General features: G+C 40.0%; 2 gene segments (V, D, J or C); both read left to right on the forward strand.

Annotated features, from left to right (window-relative positions):
* Window positions 1–2,338: 2,338 nt before the first annotated feature.
* The window catches only part of LOC132991218 (Ig kappa chain V region 3381-like), a 180,556-nt gene continuing 164,843 nt past the window's right edge, over window positions 2,339–18,051 (forward strand). The window contains 1 exon segment of the V gene segment in view: window positions 2,339–2,455. Within this exon segment, the coding sequence occupies window positions 2,401–2,455 (55 nt within the window).
* On the forward strand, window positions 16,682–17,190 carry LOC132991253 (Ig kappa chain V region 3381-like). The segment is given in 2 exon segments: window positions 16,682–16,748; window positions 16,856–17,190. Coding segments are annotated over 2 exon segments (378 nt in total).

Genomic DNA, 18,051 nt, shown 5'->3' on the forward strand with positions numbered 1-18,051 from the left:
AAACCTCCCTCAGTCAGACTGAACAGAAACTGAACTGACTGCTGCAGCTGGAAGTTTCTGCAGAGACTGACACACTTCACAGAGGACACACACACACACACACAGACGTTAACACACACACACGCGTGCACACACACATACACACACACACACACACACACACACACACACACACACACACACACACACACACACACACACACACACACACACTGTGATTGTAACATCAAAGGTGGTCCAAATGTACCCCTACATACCCCTTAACAAATCTAAACTTTATCTAAAACTCTTAAAACATAGCCTCCAATGGAATGACTAACACACCCATGCACTGGTTTAGATCCTAACTCTCTGGTCGCGCTTAGTTTATTCAACTGAAAACCTTCAAATCCTGGGGCGCTGGTGGCGCAGTGGTTGGTGCGCGCGCCCCATGTGTGGGGGCTGTGGTCTTCTAGGCGGGCGGCCCAGGTTCGTGTCTGGCCTGTGGCTCCTTTCCCGCATGTTATTCCCCATTCTCTCTCCCTTATTTCCGTCTCTATCCACTGTTCTATCTCTCAATTAAAGTAAAAAAAAAAGCCCAAAAATAAATCTTAAAAAAAAAAAACTTCAAATCCCAGCCATTTCCAGTCACTACAGGTGATCCTCAGAGTTCTGTCCTGGGACCTCTTCTGTTAATCATCTATCTCCTTCCTCTTGCCCATATCTTCTGTAAATATTACATCCAGTTCCATTGCTTTTCGGATGACACCCAGCTCTATCTGTCCACCAAACCGACCTCCTCCCTCCCGCTTACTTCCCTGTCTGATTGCCCACAAGAAATGAAATCCTGGTTATTCTGCAACCTCAAATGAAACAGTGACAAAACAGAGGTTCTCCTCATTTACACCAAATCCACAATTTCAAAACCTGACAGTTTTCTCTCACGATTGACCACTCCTCAGTTTCTCCCTCCCCTCAGGTTAAGAGTCTGGGTGTCATCCTCGACAGCACACTATGATTCCAAGCTCACATCAATAATGTCTCGGTCTGGTTATTTCCATCTTCGTAACATTAATCGCCTCCGCCCGTCCCTCACACCCAACAGTACTGCCATCCATGTCATCACCCTGGTTACATCCTGCATTGACTTCTGCAACTCCCTTCTCTTTGGTTTCTCTCTCAGGTCCATCCACAAACTTCAACTGGTCCAGAACTCTGCCGCTTGCATCATTACCAGAACGCCCTCTGTTAATCACATCACTCCTGTCCTTCAGCAGCTTCATTGGCTTTCAGTTAAATATCGCATTGACTTCAAAATTCTGCCCCTCACCTTTATGGCCATCCATAACCTCACTCCTCTGTTCCTCTCTGAACTCCTGCACATCAACACACCCACCCGCACTCTCAGGTCTTCTTCTTCAATTCAATCCACCACAACAACCGCCTGCCTGTCCACCTTGGAGTCCAGAGAATTCAGCCGTTCTGGTCCCAGCCTCTGGAACTCCCTCCCACCACACATCCGTAATATTCACTTTCTGTCCATTTTTAAATCTAATCTCAAAACACATCTTTTTAAACTGGCATATTCAGTCTGATCATTCTCCATCCAGTCTCATGAATCCTCCTCACAATGATTTTATACATCCTGTAAAATTTTATTTTTAATGTTCATTTTATCGATGTAGTGTTACTTTGTTGTTTTTATCTCTGTTTTCTAAGGTGACCTTGAGTGCCTTGAAAGGGGCCTTTAGATAAAATGTATTATTATGGAAGGAAGTGCCTAGCATGACCTGAAATAATAGAAAGACAAAATAAATCATTAAACTATGTTCCTCTAACTTTAAAGCCTTCAATAACTGTTGTGAGGCTTCCAGTGAACTCATATGATGTTACTCTGATAAGAAACACAGAAAGCTTCCTTTAAAAGGACCTTAAACCTGCAAAAACACAACTCTCTTTAGAAGTGACATTAACAAACATTTAGCACATTCTTGCAAGAAAATATTTTAGCAGGATGTCTAAACAGCAGGTGGAGGAATGATCTAAAATCAATGATGAACACAATGAATGAGAAGTGGAGTAGAATATAAATAAAAGTCAGTAATTAGTCTACTTCTTCTCAAATAAATGAGTGTAACAATGATAAAACTTTGTATGAAAACACACAATGACTTTGTATGCTGACAAATCTCTGCAGTATGTTTCGAATGACCTAAAAACCTCTCATTTTCAAATTTGTTTTCAGCACATTTTGAATGAGCTAATAATCAGCCATTTTCTCATTTCCATAGAGAGCCACTTTGCATCAGCAGCACCATGCTCCAGTGCTCTGGGAGAGTTTATAGTCCTGACAGTTGAACACTGGATGACTGACAGCTGTCCTTCATCACAACAGAAATCCTCGTCCTCATCATCAAAAACATGACTTTGATCTGTGTCCTCATCTGGACTCTCCTCCTCTGCTGCTGCTTCACAGGTAAAGTCCAGAGAATCAAACTCCTCTCTATGAACATCCGTCCCTCTGAAATGAAGCCCACTAAACCCTGATGCTGCTTTCTGTTTTTGTCTCTGTATCCTCAGAGTCCAGAGGACAGGTCACAGTGACTCAGCCTGCAGCAGTGAGCTCTGCTCTGGGAGCCTCCGTCTCCATCTCATGTAGGACCAGTCAGGATGTTTATGGTAGTAGCTACTTAGCCTGGTACCAACAGAAAAATGGAGGAACTCCTAAACTGCTCATTTACGATGCTAGCACTCGAGAATCAGGGATTCCAGATCGTTTTTCAGGCAGTGGATCAAACTCTGCCTTCACTCTGACCATCAGTGGAGTCCAGACTGAAGATGCAGCAGTTTACTACTGTCAGAGTTTTCACTCTATCAACAGTCAGTATGTGTTCACACAGTGAAAAAGCGTCGTACAAAAACCTCCCTCAGTCAGACTGAACAGAAACTGAACTGACTGCTGCAGCTGGAAGTTTCTGCAGAGACTGACACACTTCACTGAGGACACACACACACACACACACACACACGCACACACACACACACACACACACACACACACACACACACACACACACACACACACACACACACACTGTGAAGAGAATAAACACACCATCTTTTAAATATCAAACATTTTCAGTCCACTTCTCCCCCCTCTTTCCTCACCATGATGGTCAGACACAGCTCATTTACATATTTAAAGGTACAGACACAGAAACAGCCTGTTCTGAGCAGGGCTGAAATAGAGGGATTTATAGGCATGATCAAATACAGGATCAGAGTGGATTTAGAACAAGAAACTTCACACACAGGGGAAGAGGAGGAGAATATGTGAACTTAAAAGAGGATGTTGTGTTTTGGGGGAGCATAAAGTAAAACTTGAAACAGGTACCAATATTGTTTGACTTTTTTTTGGCAGGTGGGCTTTATGTGCCTTTATTGTAGAGATAGGAAAGTGGATGAAGTTAGAAATCATGGAAACAATATGATGGAAAGGAGCCACATGTTGGCTTCGAACCTGGGCCAACAGCCTCCGTACATGGGGCGAGCGCACTAACCACTACGCCAGCTGTGCCCAATTTTGTTTGATTTTTACTGATAACTTATCCAAGTAAAAAATTCTGGTTTCATGACAACCAAACTAGGACTTCAGGTTCAGGTTCAGGTGACTGTATCTGTGGGCAGATTTGTTTTGCAGCCAGCAAAGCGACGTCCATCATGAAACACAATATGAAACAGATGTAACAAGAAACAACACAGTGAAGAGAAGGTCAACAATTTAAATTGTATTTATTGAATTAGGACATTGCACATGAATCAGCAAATCAGCCAATCCCATCTAAGTCAATATGCCGGAATTAGCACAAAAGCTACATTTCATCTGTAGTCCCTAAAGGCAGGTACGAACAAAAAACATAAAATACATTTACAATTACAGGACAGCAAACAAAATAAATTATATTAATAAAGAAGATAAAAATAATAAAAATACTTAAGATTTCACCAATCAGGGCTGATAAGAGAAAGAAATATCAGCCAATACGATCAATAAAAAATCAGAATTAAACAATCATTTGAATTAATCAACACTCGTATGATGAAGATCAACTTCATGAACTTTTTAAGACCAACATGATTCAGCTTGTAGCCTCCAGCAGGGTCATCAAAGTTCACAAGCTGAAACGTGTCATATTAAGTTAATAAGATAAGACAAGATAAGATAGATAAGATGAACTGTATTGTCCCAGTGGGAAATTTGCCTTTGACTTCATCAAATTGATCTTGATCTACAAGTGCTGCTGGAGTCTTTTACCCTCTCCAAGCCTTTCAGCTGAACTGTAGGTATGATTCTCTGCCAATCACAGACACACACAGAGGCAGACTGACAGACAGACTATAAGAAATATGTTTTTAAAGGGATCAGCAGAATGGGCGGGATGAGGACATTCTGACATAAAGCAGCTAAGTGAGAAGACAGCTGGTTTCCCATCAGTTTAAAATGTCGACATCATTAAATTGTACAAACCTGTGTGTGTGTGTGTGTGTGAAAATGTCTAAAGCTAAAACACTGAGATATTTTGTCAACCAGAGACTCACTGCTACTGCTGAAGAGATATTTGATCTGTTTGAAAGAACGATGAGGAGCAACTTCGTCGATCAAAAGAGGAAAACGAGCGACAACACAGACTGCTGGATGCTGTTTACAACCCTGAAGTCCGCTTACACAAATATGGTTTGTGTAGTTTATTGTTAGTGTTGATTTAAAACGATGAGAAGCAAGCTACATTCTCACATAACTGTTAGATATGTTGTGATGTGTTGATTTTCTTTGGACACAGATCAGGAGTTTCAGAGGTTAAATCCAACTAAATTCCCCAGAATTAAATTACAGCAGTCCCTTTGAATTCATATCACCATGGAAACCTTTCAATCTCACACACAGTTGTCCGAGATGATCATCATCAACAACAATATCTAAACCATCGTCATCAGGTCGTAGGTACTTATAAAGTGCTGGGTCTTTTGCTTTTTCTTAAAGGTGCAGAGGGACTCTGCAGATCGAATGGAGTTTGGAAGTTCATTCCACCACCAGGGGGCGACAGAGGAGAAGAGTCTATTTAGCATCTTAGGACCCTGTTGTGAAGGTTGGATCAGACGCCTTTCATTGGCAGAGCGTAGTGGGGGGGAGGGAGTGTAGACCTGGATGAGAGAGTTAAAGTAAGGAGGAGCCGTTTTTGTGTCTGTTTTGTAAGCGAGCAGCAGAGTTTTAAATTTGATGCGAGCAGTAACTGGGAGCCAGTGTGAGGAGATGAACAGCAGAGTGACATGTGCTCTTTTAGGAAGGTTGAAGACCAGTCGTGCTGCTGCATTTTGTTTCATCTGCAGGGGTTTGATAGTGCATGTAGAAAGACCTGCCAGTAGAGAGCTGCAATAGTCGATGTGTGATATCACAAGATCCTGTACCAGGAGCTGTGTAGCATGTTCTGACAGGTAAGGTCTGATCTTCCTGATGTTGTACAGGGCAAATCGACTCCATTTGTTAGTCTTAAGACCCTTTTAACATTAAAACAGTCTGGCTGACAAGTAGCAATTTAGTTTTCACTAGTGGAAATTACATTTCAACATGTCAAAATGTAATTTTTGACTGGTATGTCACTGTAAAATATATTTGTCCAGGAAAGTTAAAAAATGAATACCAGGCTGCAGTGACTAAAATAAGACAAAAACACGTAAACAAGAACAACAAATTGTTGAAAATGATTATGGTGGTCTTAAAAAAGTCTATTACATGTTACCAAGTGTAATTTATGTAGGTAGGCTGTAGTTTTTTGGTAACTTGTGTATACTTTACTTGAGGATCTTCAATAGGAAATGCTTTAACTCTGTTACATTTTAAAAATAATTATTCTTTTTACACCATACTATTATCTGAACCCTTCAGTTAGGCCTATTAGCAACTCTGAAGACATGATCAGCACAGAAAACATGTTATAAATTGATGACAATTTTGCCCTTTCAAAGTTCAAACCTACCAACGTTAAAAGGAGATCAGAGTCAGCATAACTGTACCATTAATTATTTGAACAGAATCTTTAGTCACTATGTTCCCTACATCAATGATTGAACACTTCAAACCATACAACTATACAAAATACATAGTGTAGTTTAACTTTTGATACTTTAGTGCATATAATATTAAATCTTTCTTCTTTTACATATGTACACATTTAGATACAGGACTCTAAGACATACATTAAGAGATTGTTTTACAGTTTAATAAGGTAGTCAGTAATCTGCAATGCATATATTTGAAAGTCATTTTTTAGCTCCCTGTTGTTGCCTATTTTTCAGGAGGCCGTGGCAGACCAGCCATTGATGTTTCAAGGCAGCAAATAGTGTTTCTGCTGAGACAAGGATACACTGTCAAGCAAATGGCTGGCATGTTTGGTTGCTCCTCATCGTTTCTTTACAAGAAAACAAAGCTGCTTGGAGTGTCTGTTCGAAGAGGACATCTACCAGTGACAGACGAAGAGCTCATCCAACACATTACAAGACTTCATGGGCTTTATCCTAACACAGGAAGTGAGGTACAGTAGTTTTTATGTTTCCCATGAACTATACGGAAAATGTATTTTTTAATTTGGGTCACCAATACAACTAGCTGAAAATGTTTTTGGTTTGTGTGTTGGTTCTATGTTATTAGATGATGAGAGGATTCCTCCGAGCTGAGGGGCTGTTCGTTCCACGCCGTAGGGTACGAGACGCATTGACCCAGATAAATCCTGCTGCAGCTGCGTGCAGGTGGAGCAGTGCTGTGACCAGAAGGGTGTACCATGTTCTCCATCCCAACAGTTTATGGCACATAGATGGAAACATGCGCCTCATAAGGTAATTGGTCTGTATGTTATATACATTACTAACTATTAACAGGGATGAACTCCATAACTACACAATATATTCTCTAATTTATATAATTTATGTTATCAGATTATAGTCTTTTTGTAAGAGAGACCTGAGTCCAGCAGATAGAAAGAAAAACAAACACGGACAGACTGACCAAATTACATATAACATCAGAGAAAATCACATACATCACTAAATACATTTGAAGTTGAAAGTTTGTATTATATCAGTTGGCGTTATAGATATGGTGGTGGAGAGCATTGTTACGTTTGACTAAAATTTTCCATAGATGTTCAGCTTGGTTGAGTTCTGGTGACTTAATGGCCCAAGCATTTATTCACATAATTTTCATCCTCACCAGACCATCCAATGAGCTCTGGTGAACAGAAGCATCTCACTTTCAGATGTTTATGTTTATTTTATTTAAGGGTTTTCCTTTAATTTGTCCCTGTCTGTACATTTACTGAGTAGTTTCAATGTACTATAATCTAGAGGTATAAAAACAACTCCACCAATCTGTTAGATTGATAATCAAATGTACCTTTCTCCTTTATGTTTATCACAAGGTGGGGTTTGGTGGTCCATGGAGCCATTGATGGACACTCTCGACTGATCACATACTTGAATTGCAACACAAATAATCGTGCCTCCACTGTACTGACACAGTCTGTAAAAGCAACCTGCATGTATGGCCTTCCTTCCAGAGTTAGATCAGACTATGGAGGTGAGAATTCACAAGTTGCACTGTTCATGAACCTTGTTCAAGGTGTGGAGAGGAGGAGTCACATCACAGGCGAGTCTGTCCATAACCAAAGAATAGAACGTCTTTGGAGAGATGTTTTTCTGCATGTTCTACAATCTTTCTATGATACATTTTACTCTCTTGAGAATTCTGAGCTTCTTGATCCTGAGGATGAACTCCACAAAATGGCACTGCAAATTGTCTTTCTGCCAGAAATTCAGAAAAGACTTCAGAACTTCAGAAATGCCTGGAATAACCACAGTCTGCGCACAGAAAACAACAGAACACCTGTCCAAATCTGGATTGCAGGAATGCTGGCCAATATGGAGATGGACAGCACAGCCATCAACAATGTCTTGCCCTTTTGGCACACCATGGGATTGGCACTTTCCCCAGTCTTGATGATGATGAACATTTCCCAGCTGTTGTTGTGGAAGAACCCAGAATCCACCTCACTTCCGGTTGAGAGACGACGACTCTACCAACTGAGCCACAGCCTCCCATAAGAAATGGATTTCATCATGAAACCATTGAAATTAGAGTCTGTTGTTTGAGATGATGAATAGATAAAAACTGTCAGCTGTCAGTGTCAATTCAAAGTATTCAAAGCTCCTGGCTGAGGTGGAGTGACACATGTTGTGAAAAGTCCCAGTGATGTTGTGTCCTATATCGTCACTCATGTAATGCCTCTGATCCAATCATATTGCTTGGTCAGAACTAACTGTTGTATAAATTACCATATACCATACCTTATGATGGAAGAAGTATTCTGCTCCTGTACAGAAGCAAAAGTGGTATTACCACACTGAAAATACTCCTGCATTTAGACATTGTATAGTAAATGTTCACTGACAATGTTTTACTATTATAATATTGTTTAAACAAATATTAAAGGCAGGTGAGGAATCCGCTCATTCTTTTATTTAAAGTACCCTCTATATGATCATACAACTGCAAAATGTCCTGCCTCCATTGCATAACATTGGAACATGTCATTGATAACCACATTTGAGGGGGAAAAAAAGGTGCGAGTTGTACTTTAACATGGAAATATCAGTAAACGTCATATCAGTTCTGAAATATTTGACTCCCAAATATTAACCTCTCTTAATAGTATAACCATACTATAACTATTAATTATTCTTGTGTTCAGTTATAATTACTTTACACAAATGCACTGAAAAAGCTGTTTTAATTTGAAGAAAATTGCAGCAATGTTACAGAAGTCTGAGGAGGGCTTTGCCCTAGAATGTAATGAACTTGTACTTTAAAGCCTGAACTGACTTCAACCTTTGGTCCACAGAATGCTGCACTGAAAACAAATTGCAGAGACCTTGTTTGTCGCTGTCAGATTTATTTATACACAAACTTCAATTAAACAATGGATTTTTAAAATATTTTTTTCAACCTCTGTGATATTTTATTGATATTTTTATTGTCTTGGTCTGGACTCGGTCTCGTTCCCTAAATGTTTTGGTCTTGCCTCGGAGCTCTCTGGTCTCGGGCAGGTCTTTGTCACGGTTAGTGTGGTCTTGACTACAACACTAGTTTAAAGATTTAAAAAAAAATCTTTATTAATTTTAGGGCAAAGGTAATGCTCTACAGTTAAAGTCAAGTAAGCTTTTCATTGATTTTAATACGTTTTCATTTGCTACAAAGGCTGAGAAAAAAATATTTAGGAAATGTTGACATACTGCAGTTTTTCAGAAAATGCTCAGGTTTTGGGAGGTTGTTTTGAAACAATGCTGAGATTTTAGAGAGTGTTTATCTAGGACCCTGGTTACATTATGCAATGCCGAAACCTGGAGCCTGCAGAATTCCTTCTGTCATACAGCTTTTGAATTTCTCATATTGTTTGTGAATGGGCAGTCTGAGCACTATGGCGCATGTGTTTGCCTCTGGAAAGATTTTAGTCTCTTCATCGTGGAGAAATTCAATGACAGGATGCTGTGGGAAGCCCAGGGGAGGCACTGCTGAAGCTCCAGAGGCAAACTCCAGCACCATTTCCAGCGTCAAGGGGCTGCATTCTCCTTCTACAAAGACATGAGCAAAGGAAATTATAGCTCACATGGAAAGAAATATAAATGCCTGTCACACTAATAAGCTTCAAGTATTGTACAACTGCATCTACATGAAACTGATGAAACTATAATTGCACAATAAGACACAAATGACTGACAGATCAACCTAACCTGATTTCAATTCCTAGGGCTGGCTCAGTGGTCCAGCCAAAAACACACATGCCATTGAAATATCGTACCCTCAATATCGATTAACCAGTCTCTCCAGAAACAGATGGTCTGATTTTCCAGGGGTCGTCTGTTACTTCCAGGGACTGAGAAATCAACTTCAAACAAAGTAGACAAGTCTTTGGCCTCCAGTGGTTCCGATGCACTGGTGAACAGGTCCTCAAAGATTCCAGGGTGAGCCCTTAGCTCATCAAGGAAACCCAGAGTTTTGAAAGCTTCCTCAAACCTGAAAAAAAAAACCACATAAATTAGAACATTACAAATCAATGTTATATGAACAAGTTTACCCTTTCACAACCCTCAGTTTTGCCCTGATGGATAAACTGCTCACTGTCTCAATGCCACGTGCATCCGCCCATCAACAAAATAATGTGCTGCAGACTGGACCAGGGAATCCCTCTGCTCCAAGGATGTGATGTATCTCAGAGTTCCCATCATGCTCAGACTGTCTTCTGCATCTGTGATTGCATCATTTGCCTCGTGGACAGTCTGAGCTTCTTTTATCTAAAAAAACACAATAATGAGAGTAGTCCTATTTAGGGGAAAAAATCTACAGTGAAAATGTAATGACCAGGCTTCAAAAACTGTGCAATACACACCTTTAATAACTTTTCTCTGAAAGACTGGTCTCCCACTTCATCCAATGAAGCAGGAGGTGGAGATTTACCGTAAAGCTGGAGAAAGAGACGCTTAGAAAAGAAGGATGGGCCAACTCCACCATGGATTATACACACGGTCACCATCTTTCCAATCAGGGTGTACAGTCCAGTCTCAAGATCTGAAAAACAAACATTTATGTAAAGATTCAAATCATTTGTTTTATACAGGTTACACTTCTTTTTAAATAATTACTTACAATGAGTATCAAGAGCCAACAGCCTATCATTCTCAGGCCCATCAAATATCTTTGAGTGCTGTACAGCCCTCATTAGCAACCGCAGGTATTCCCTGGTTGGCCCTCCATCATCCACAGCCCCTTCTCCTTCCCCCTCACTGTCGACAAATATCACATCCAGCTTTGCTCCTGGGTCAAAGCGCCGTCGTTTAAATGCTTGAAGGCTACCCTGCAAGATGTAGTCTCTGCAAACGTTTATTTGATTGCTTGTGTGATTACAGGTGAGATCCACTTTGCTGAGGAGCTTCATCAAGACAGTTTGCAGATCAATTCTGTAACATAAAAACAAATATAAAACTTAGATGACAAAAGACAACTTTGAAGTTTGAGAATAAATATTCAAATGAAAGTAAAATAACATACTGAGATGATGAGGATTCACTATTCTCCACTATTGTTCTAAGAGTTGGCTGAAGAGGCAGTGATCGTACAGGAGACTGGTGAGGAGGAGAAGGAAGAGGAGGAGGAGGAGGAGAAGAAGGAGCAGGTGAAGGGCTCTGTTGGTCTATGGCAGGGCAAGCATTGCTCGGGTCACATGCATCTATTATCTGAATTGGAGGCAAAAATACACACAAATACAGATACACAATATACATTAAAACTGTAATTTTTAAAAACTAGTACAAATGAAAATGTTTGAAATGACATTGCTAATCACCTGTCCAGCTGGTGTTACCATCCACTGAACATAGAGGGTCGAAAACCCTTTGATGTTGTACTGCTCAATGGATCCTGACAGTGTGCTTTCCAGTACTTTGGTTGATGCTGCTTCTCTAAGACAAAAAACCTCACTGGCCATTTCCTCTTGCCCAACAAAATCAAACAATGTCTAAAGCAGAGAACAGAAACAGGACTTTACATCTATGAATTATCATACTATGCACAACCCAGAGCAAAACTTAACATCAGAGGTGAACTCCTTCTCAGAGGTTAACATTAAGACAGGTAAAGTGATAACCTGAATAGATTCAGACAAGACAAACTTCCTCGTCCTCTCCAATCCATTAGGAAACTTAAATTTGAGCGGCACACCATCAGTAGGCTCTTCAAAAGCTTCCATTCTGTCTTGTCTTGCCTCAATTGCCTATAACACATAATTACACTTGTATGAATTTTAAAATGCATTTTTAGAGTGACAGACTGTGAAAGAGTAATTGAAATCATATTTCATTACATAACTAATAGAATTTACCTTTAACCGTCTCTGTTCCTGTGACTCCAGTCCCTGACGTCTCATTTCCTGTTTGAGATAAAAGAAAATATGTTTTCATCTAATTAATACAATACAAATGTTTTTTTCCAATGACAATCCAGCATGAAAGTAGTAGTAGGGTTTTAGAATCAAAAATGGGCTGTACTTTATTTGAAGTTTAGTTTCTAACCCACCTCAAACTGAAAGAGTGAAAATCTTTACATGTTTCTATTTTGTATTTCTTTAGTATGTTTTCAGTAGAGGATATTTCACAGTAATCTTAAACATTTATTTTTATCAGATTTGAAAAAACATTTCTACTGTTACAGCGTGTCCTCACAAGCGTCAGCGACATGATCAGCCTGATTCTATAGTTTCCTATTGGAGGGTCCTAACTGCCCGTGTGTGATGCAGGGCGCCATTTTTACCCTGATACCCTGTTTCTATTATCCTCTCTGTCGCTCGCATAGACAGATGAAGAACAAGGGAGGACAGGGCTCTACAGGTGTAGAGAGTGGTGCATTAATAAAATCCACATCAGGATTGAAATGTTGTTTTTATTCCAGCTCACTGCGAGTCGTTTATTGAAGAACCTCTGAGTGTTGTGATTTGAGTCAACAGCTCACCCACACCCGAACACGTGAACACATCACCCTTGTCCTGCAAAATCTCCACTGGCTCCCTGTCCCTTACCGTATCCAATTCAAAATCCTTCTCCTCACACATAAAGCCCTTAACCACCAGACCCCCTCCTACCTCACGGCTCTCTTTCACCCTCACACTCCTGCACGCAGCCTCCGTTCTTCAAAACCTCCTATCTCCCCCTCTTAGAACCAAGTACCGAACCTGGGGGGACAGAGCCTTCTCCATAGCTGCCCCCTCCCTCTGGAACTCACTCCCTACACATATTCAACACTGTACCGACCCTCCTACTTTCAAATCACTGATCAAAACTCACCTCTTCAAACAAGCTTTTAATGTATGATTGTGATGTATTTCCTGTTTTCTGTAGTTTTACCTTTATTGTTGTTGTCTTTATGATTTGTGTGTAATGTTGCAATGTCTGTTAGTCTGTCCTTACTGTGCTGTTCTTTCTGTTTTTTCTCTTTTTCAGAGTGTGGGTGAACATGGGATGTGGCAGCTCAAGAGTACAGAGAGGTGGTCAGTGATGTCATGCCAGAATTGTTTTATTGGTGTACAGTCCTATGTGGTGTGCAGGTGAGATGTCCGTTACTTGAAGGAATAAGAGAAAACCCGTTGAAACACAATCCATTGTCCTTGTCTGTAAAAGGATAAATATCTGCAGTGTGATTAAATGTTTCAATCAGAATAAATGTCCTGCCTCAAAAGTTTCATTTCCAAAATAAAATGTTTACACATTTTTTTTCCATTTTTGAATTAACACAAATCCACACAGGATTATTTTGTTTAACTTAAATCTTTTACCGTTCTTCTACAGCCTATGAAGAATTTAAATGTTGAACTGGTCAAATCTGTCAGGGAGAAACACCCTGATCAGTTGAGTACAGCTACAGTTCAGTGACTCTGTGTGTTTGCATATAAGGGTTCAGCCTCTCTGCTCTCCAGTGTTGATCAGTGTCTGTCCACACCTTTCACGGACTCTGACACACCTGCAGCACAAGCATGATGTCACTGGTTATACTGACGGTCACCCTGGGGCTCCTTGTTCAGGGTCAGACTCTTATCTGAAAAGTTTTCCTCATGGTGTAACCAGGTTCATTGAATTGATGTGCTGCTGCAGAATTTACAGAATCAGACTCTTCTGTTTGGATGATGATCATCTCTCTCTGAGCTGGATTTGTCTCAATAATCCTTCTCCTCTTTTTTCATGTTTCTTCAGGTTCCTCAGGAGACATCCTCCTGACTCAGACTCCTGGATCTCTGTCTGTTGTTCTAGGACAAACTGTCTCTATCAGATGTAAAGCAAGTTCACATGTGGACAATGAGGTAGACTGTTCTCTTCAGAAACATGGAGAAGCCCCTAAGCTCCTGATTTGGTGGACTTCCAACCGTTAGTCTGGAGTTTCAGATCGTTTCAGTGGGAGTCAGTCTGGAACTGACTTTACTTTGACCATCAGTGGAGTCCAGACTGAAGATTCAGGAGATTATTATTGTCAGCAGGGTAGCAGCTTCCCGTTCACACAGTGATACAACATCTTACAAAAACCTCCGTCAGCTGTAGAGGAACTGATCTGACTGAACAGCTGCAGAGTAACAGATGCACTTTACAACTTTGTCTGCTAACTAGGTCCATAAAACAGAGAACAGTTTATAGTATAACTCTGTTTATTGATAAATTTGTTTGAAAAGAGCATTAAGAAAATAAGTCTGAACAAACTACATTGACTGAAGATAAGCTGCAAAGTGAACACGTTTATAAAAGGACCCAAACGTTAACAACACTTAGATTCATACTTTTTTACAGATTATTTTTGGAGGTTTTCAAACATCATGTTCCTCTTTTATACATTCAGAGCATAATGTGTAGTCTTTAGGTTAACTAAACGCATGACATGATTGTGAGTGGCATATGTTCATTAAAGAAACATCAGTTGTTCCATATGTTGAGGTCATAATGCTGGTACTAAAACATTGAAGATTCTATATGCTGATGATATCATACTTTGCTTATCTTTTATTCTTTACTTTATCTGATAAGCTGCATCGTTCCAGTATTATTCCAGTATGGTTCATATATTTGAGCACATTTGAACTATAAAAAAAACACGTAATTAAAATGAGAAAATAAATGTAGCACTTTTACCGTCTATAGGACTAAAGTAGCTACCACTACACCAGATGTTTCACCAAAAATTAACCGGTTGGTGTCTCAATTAAGTAGACGAGAGGATGGTAGTTTTAACAACATAGTATTTATTTAAGAATGTAACACAACGTTAAACAAGTTAAAATGAATGACCAATACAGGTGACACAGTAGCTTTATAAATATACGCAGTTCACTAGACAAGGCACACATACATTACTGTGGCACTGTGCAGGGATGACTGATGAATCACTTGATCCCCATAGTAAGAAGGTACACAGGGAAAAATAGCTGCTCCTAATCACACTCAAGATCCAACTGATACATTTAACAACACTCCCTAATAATCACTAACTTCACCTGCTCACGCAGCAAATAATTCATGCATAACACTACAAATTAATAAACACAGCAAAAGGGATCAAGGCTTTCAGAGCTACTACCCTCGCCCCTATAGCTTTACTATGAATTCATGAATTGCACTTCGCCCATAAAGTCTATTGCACGCGGCCCGTCAAAGTATCTAATTTGAAACTACTTCTAAAAATAAACAATTAAGTAAATATTAAAGTGGGGGAAAACAGTGACAGTTTTTAGTTAATTCCAAGTCCTAGAGAAATAAACAAGACTCTAAATCAATCAATATCAAAAACATATTAATTACATTTCTTTAAAGTGTCAACCCAAAATAGCATACCTTTAATTCATCAACTTAGCACCCAGACCAGCAGTGTGCTTTTAATGTTGTGATGAGCTAATATACTAATATACTAAAAAAAATACAAGAAAATAATTACATAGTGTCACATAATTTGATACATTAATTTTGCACAATAATAATCAGCAAGTTTACTCCCGTTGCTGCCGCTGATGATTAAGAGCGATAATAAAATACAAACTAATTATTAAAGCCCAACAGAGATGATTTCATTCACAGCACAACATGAGGACTCTCATACCGTTAAAACAATGAGTCACTACAGAGTCCAGTCGTCCTCCTACTTGTTGTAATCCACGATCTACAAGAGTGAATCAATTTAACTTTAGCCCTGTTCTTGCATGTGCTTTCATACTGTGTGGATAGTTACGTTTTAAGTTCAACAGATCATTTACCACTAGCAATTGTTTGTAATCAGTTCACCTCACGCTGCACTTCCTTGTTCTACACACAGGTAAGACAGGGCGAGCGCTTGATTACGTCACCCTTATATAGCCTCTACCGGGGACTGACAAGCAACCACATTACATAAAGAAGGAATTTCTAAAGTCATTAAACCTTTAGAGACACATTAATATTTACATCCATCTTTACTGGCTCACAATTAACCTCCCACTCCTCCCACACACGTGAACATCCATGGACATAGAGATTATTAATAAAAATAATAATAATAATATTTTGGACTATATAACACATACATAGTCCATATTATCCCCAGCATATCCGTTAAAACCAAAACATTGTCTAAAACCTTTAAAATTATGTCATCGAATGAAGGGCCAAACATGACCTGAAATCATATAAAAAAATAAAAAGCACATTTCCTTCCTCATGCACCAAAACTACCCAATAATGCATTTACACTGTATTTTACATTGACAACTATAAAAAAAAAATCTTCACAAAGCTTCCAGTGAACTCACATGATGTTACTATGCTGAAAAACACAGAGAGCTACAAACCTACAATGACCTTGTATGCTGATGATGCTCAGTTGGTTTCTAATGACCAAAAGATTCTCATATTCAAATTTGTTTTCAGCACATTTTGAATGAGCTAAAAATCTGCCATTTTTTCAGAACATTTCCATAGAGAGCCACTTTGCATCAGCAGCACCATGCTCCAGTGCTCTGGGAGAGTTTATAGTCCTGACAGTTGAACACTGGATGACTGACAGCTGTCCTTCATCACAACAGAAATCCTCGTCCTCATCATCAAAAACATGACTTTGATCTGCGTCCTCATCTGGACTGTCCTCCTCTGCTGCTGCTTCACAGGTAAAGTCCAGAGAATCAAACTCCTCTCCTCTATGAACATCCGTCCCTCTGAAATGAAGCCCACTAAACCCTGATGCTGCTTTCTGTTTTTGTCTCTGTATCCTCAGAGTCCAGAGGACAGGTCACAGTGACTCAGCCTGCAGCAGTGACCTCTGCTCTGGGAGCCTCCGTCTCCATCTCATGTAGGACCAGTCAGAATGTTTACAGTAGTAGCTATTTGCACTGGTACCAACAGAAAGATGGAGGAACTCCTAAACTGCTTATATACATTGCTAGCAATCGAGAATCAGGGATTCCAGATCGTTTTTCAGGCAGTGGATCAAACTCTGCCTTCACTCTGACCATCAGTGGAGTCCAGACTGAAGATGCAGCAGTTTACTACTGTCAGAGTTATTATGAAATCAACAGTCAGTATGTGTTCACACAGTGAAATAGCATCGTACAAAAACCTCCCTCAGTCAGACTGAACAGAAACTGAACTGACTGCTGCAGCTGGAAGTTTCTGCAGAGACTGACACACTTCACTGAGGACACACACACACACACACACGCACACACACACACACACACACACACACACACACACACACTGTGATTGTAACATCAAAGGTGGTCCAAATGTACCCCTACATACCCCTTAACAAATCTAAACTTTATCTAAAACTCTTAAAACATAGCCTCCAATGGAATGACTAACACACCCATGCACTGGTTTAGATCCTAACTCTCTGGTCGCGCTCAGTTTATTCAACTCAAAACCTTTAAATCCTGGGGCGCTGGTGGTGCAGTGGTTGGTGCGCAAGCCCCATGTGTGGGGGCTGTGGTCTTCCAGGTGGGCGGCCCAAGTTCGTGTCTGGCCTGTGGCTCCTTTCCCGCATGTTATTCCCCATTCTCTCTCCCTTATTTCCGACTCTATCCACTGTCCTATCTCTCAATTAAAGGCACAAAAAAGCCCAAAAATAAATCTTTAAAAAAAAAAAAAACTTCAAATCTCAGCCATTTCCAGTCACTACAGGTGGTCCTCAGAGTTCTGTTCTGGGACCTCTTCTGTTAATCATCTATCTCCTTCCTCTTGCCCATATCTTCTGTAAATATAACATCCAGTTCCATTGCTATTCGGATGACACCCAGCTCTATTTGTCCACCAAACCGACCTCCTCCCTCCCGCTTACTTCCCTGTCTGATTGCCTACAAGAAATCAAATCCTGGTTATTCTGCAACCTCAAATGAAACAGTGACAAAACAGAGGTTCTCCTCATTTACACCAAACCCACAATTTCAAAACCTGACAGTTTTCTCTCAC

The sequence above is a fragment of the Labrus mixtus genome, chromosome 16 (genome assembly GCF_963584025.1).
Source record: "Labrus mixtus chromosome 16, fLabMix1.1, whole genome shotgun sequence".
NCBI lineage: Eukaryota > Metazoa > Chordata > Actinopteri > Labriformes > Labridae > Labrus > Labrus mixtus.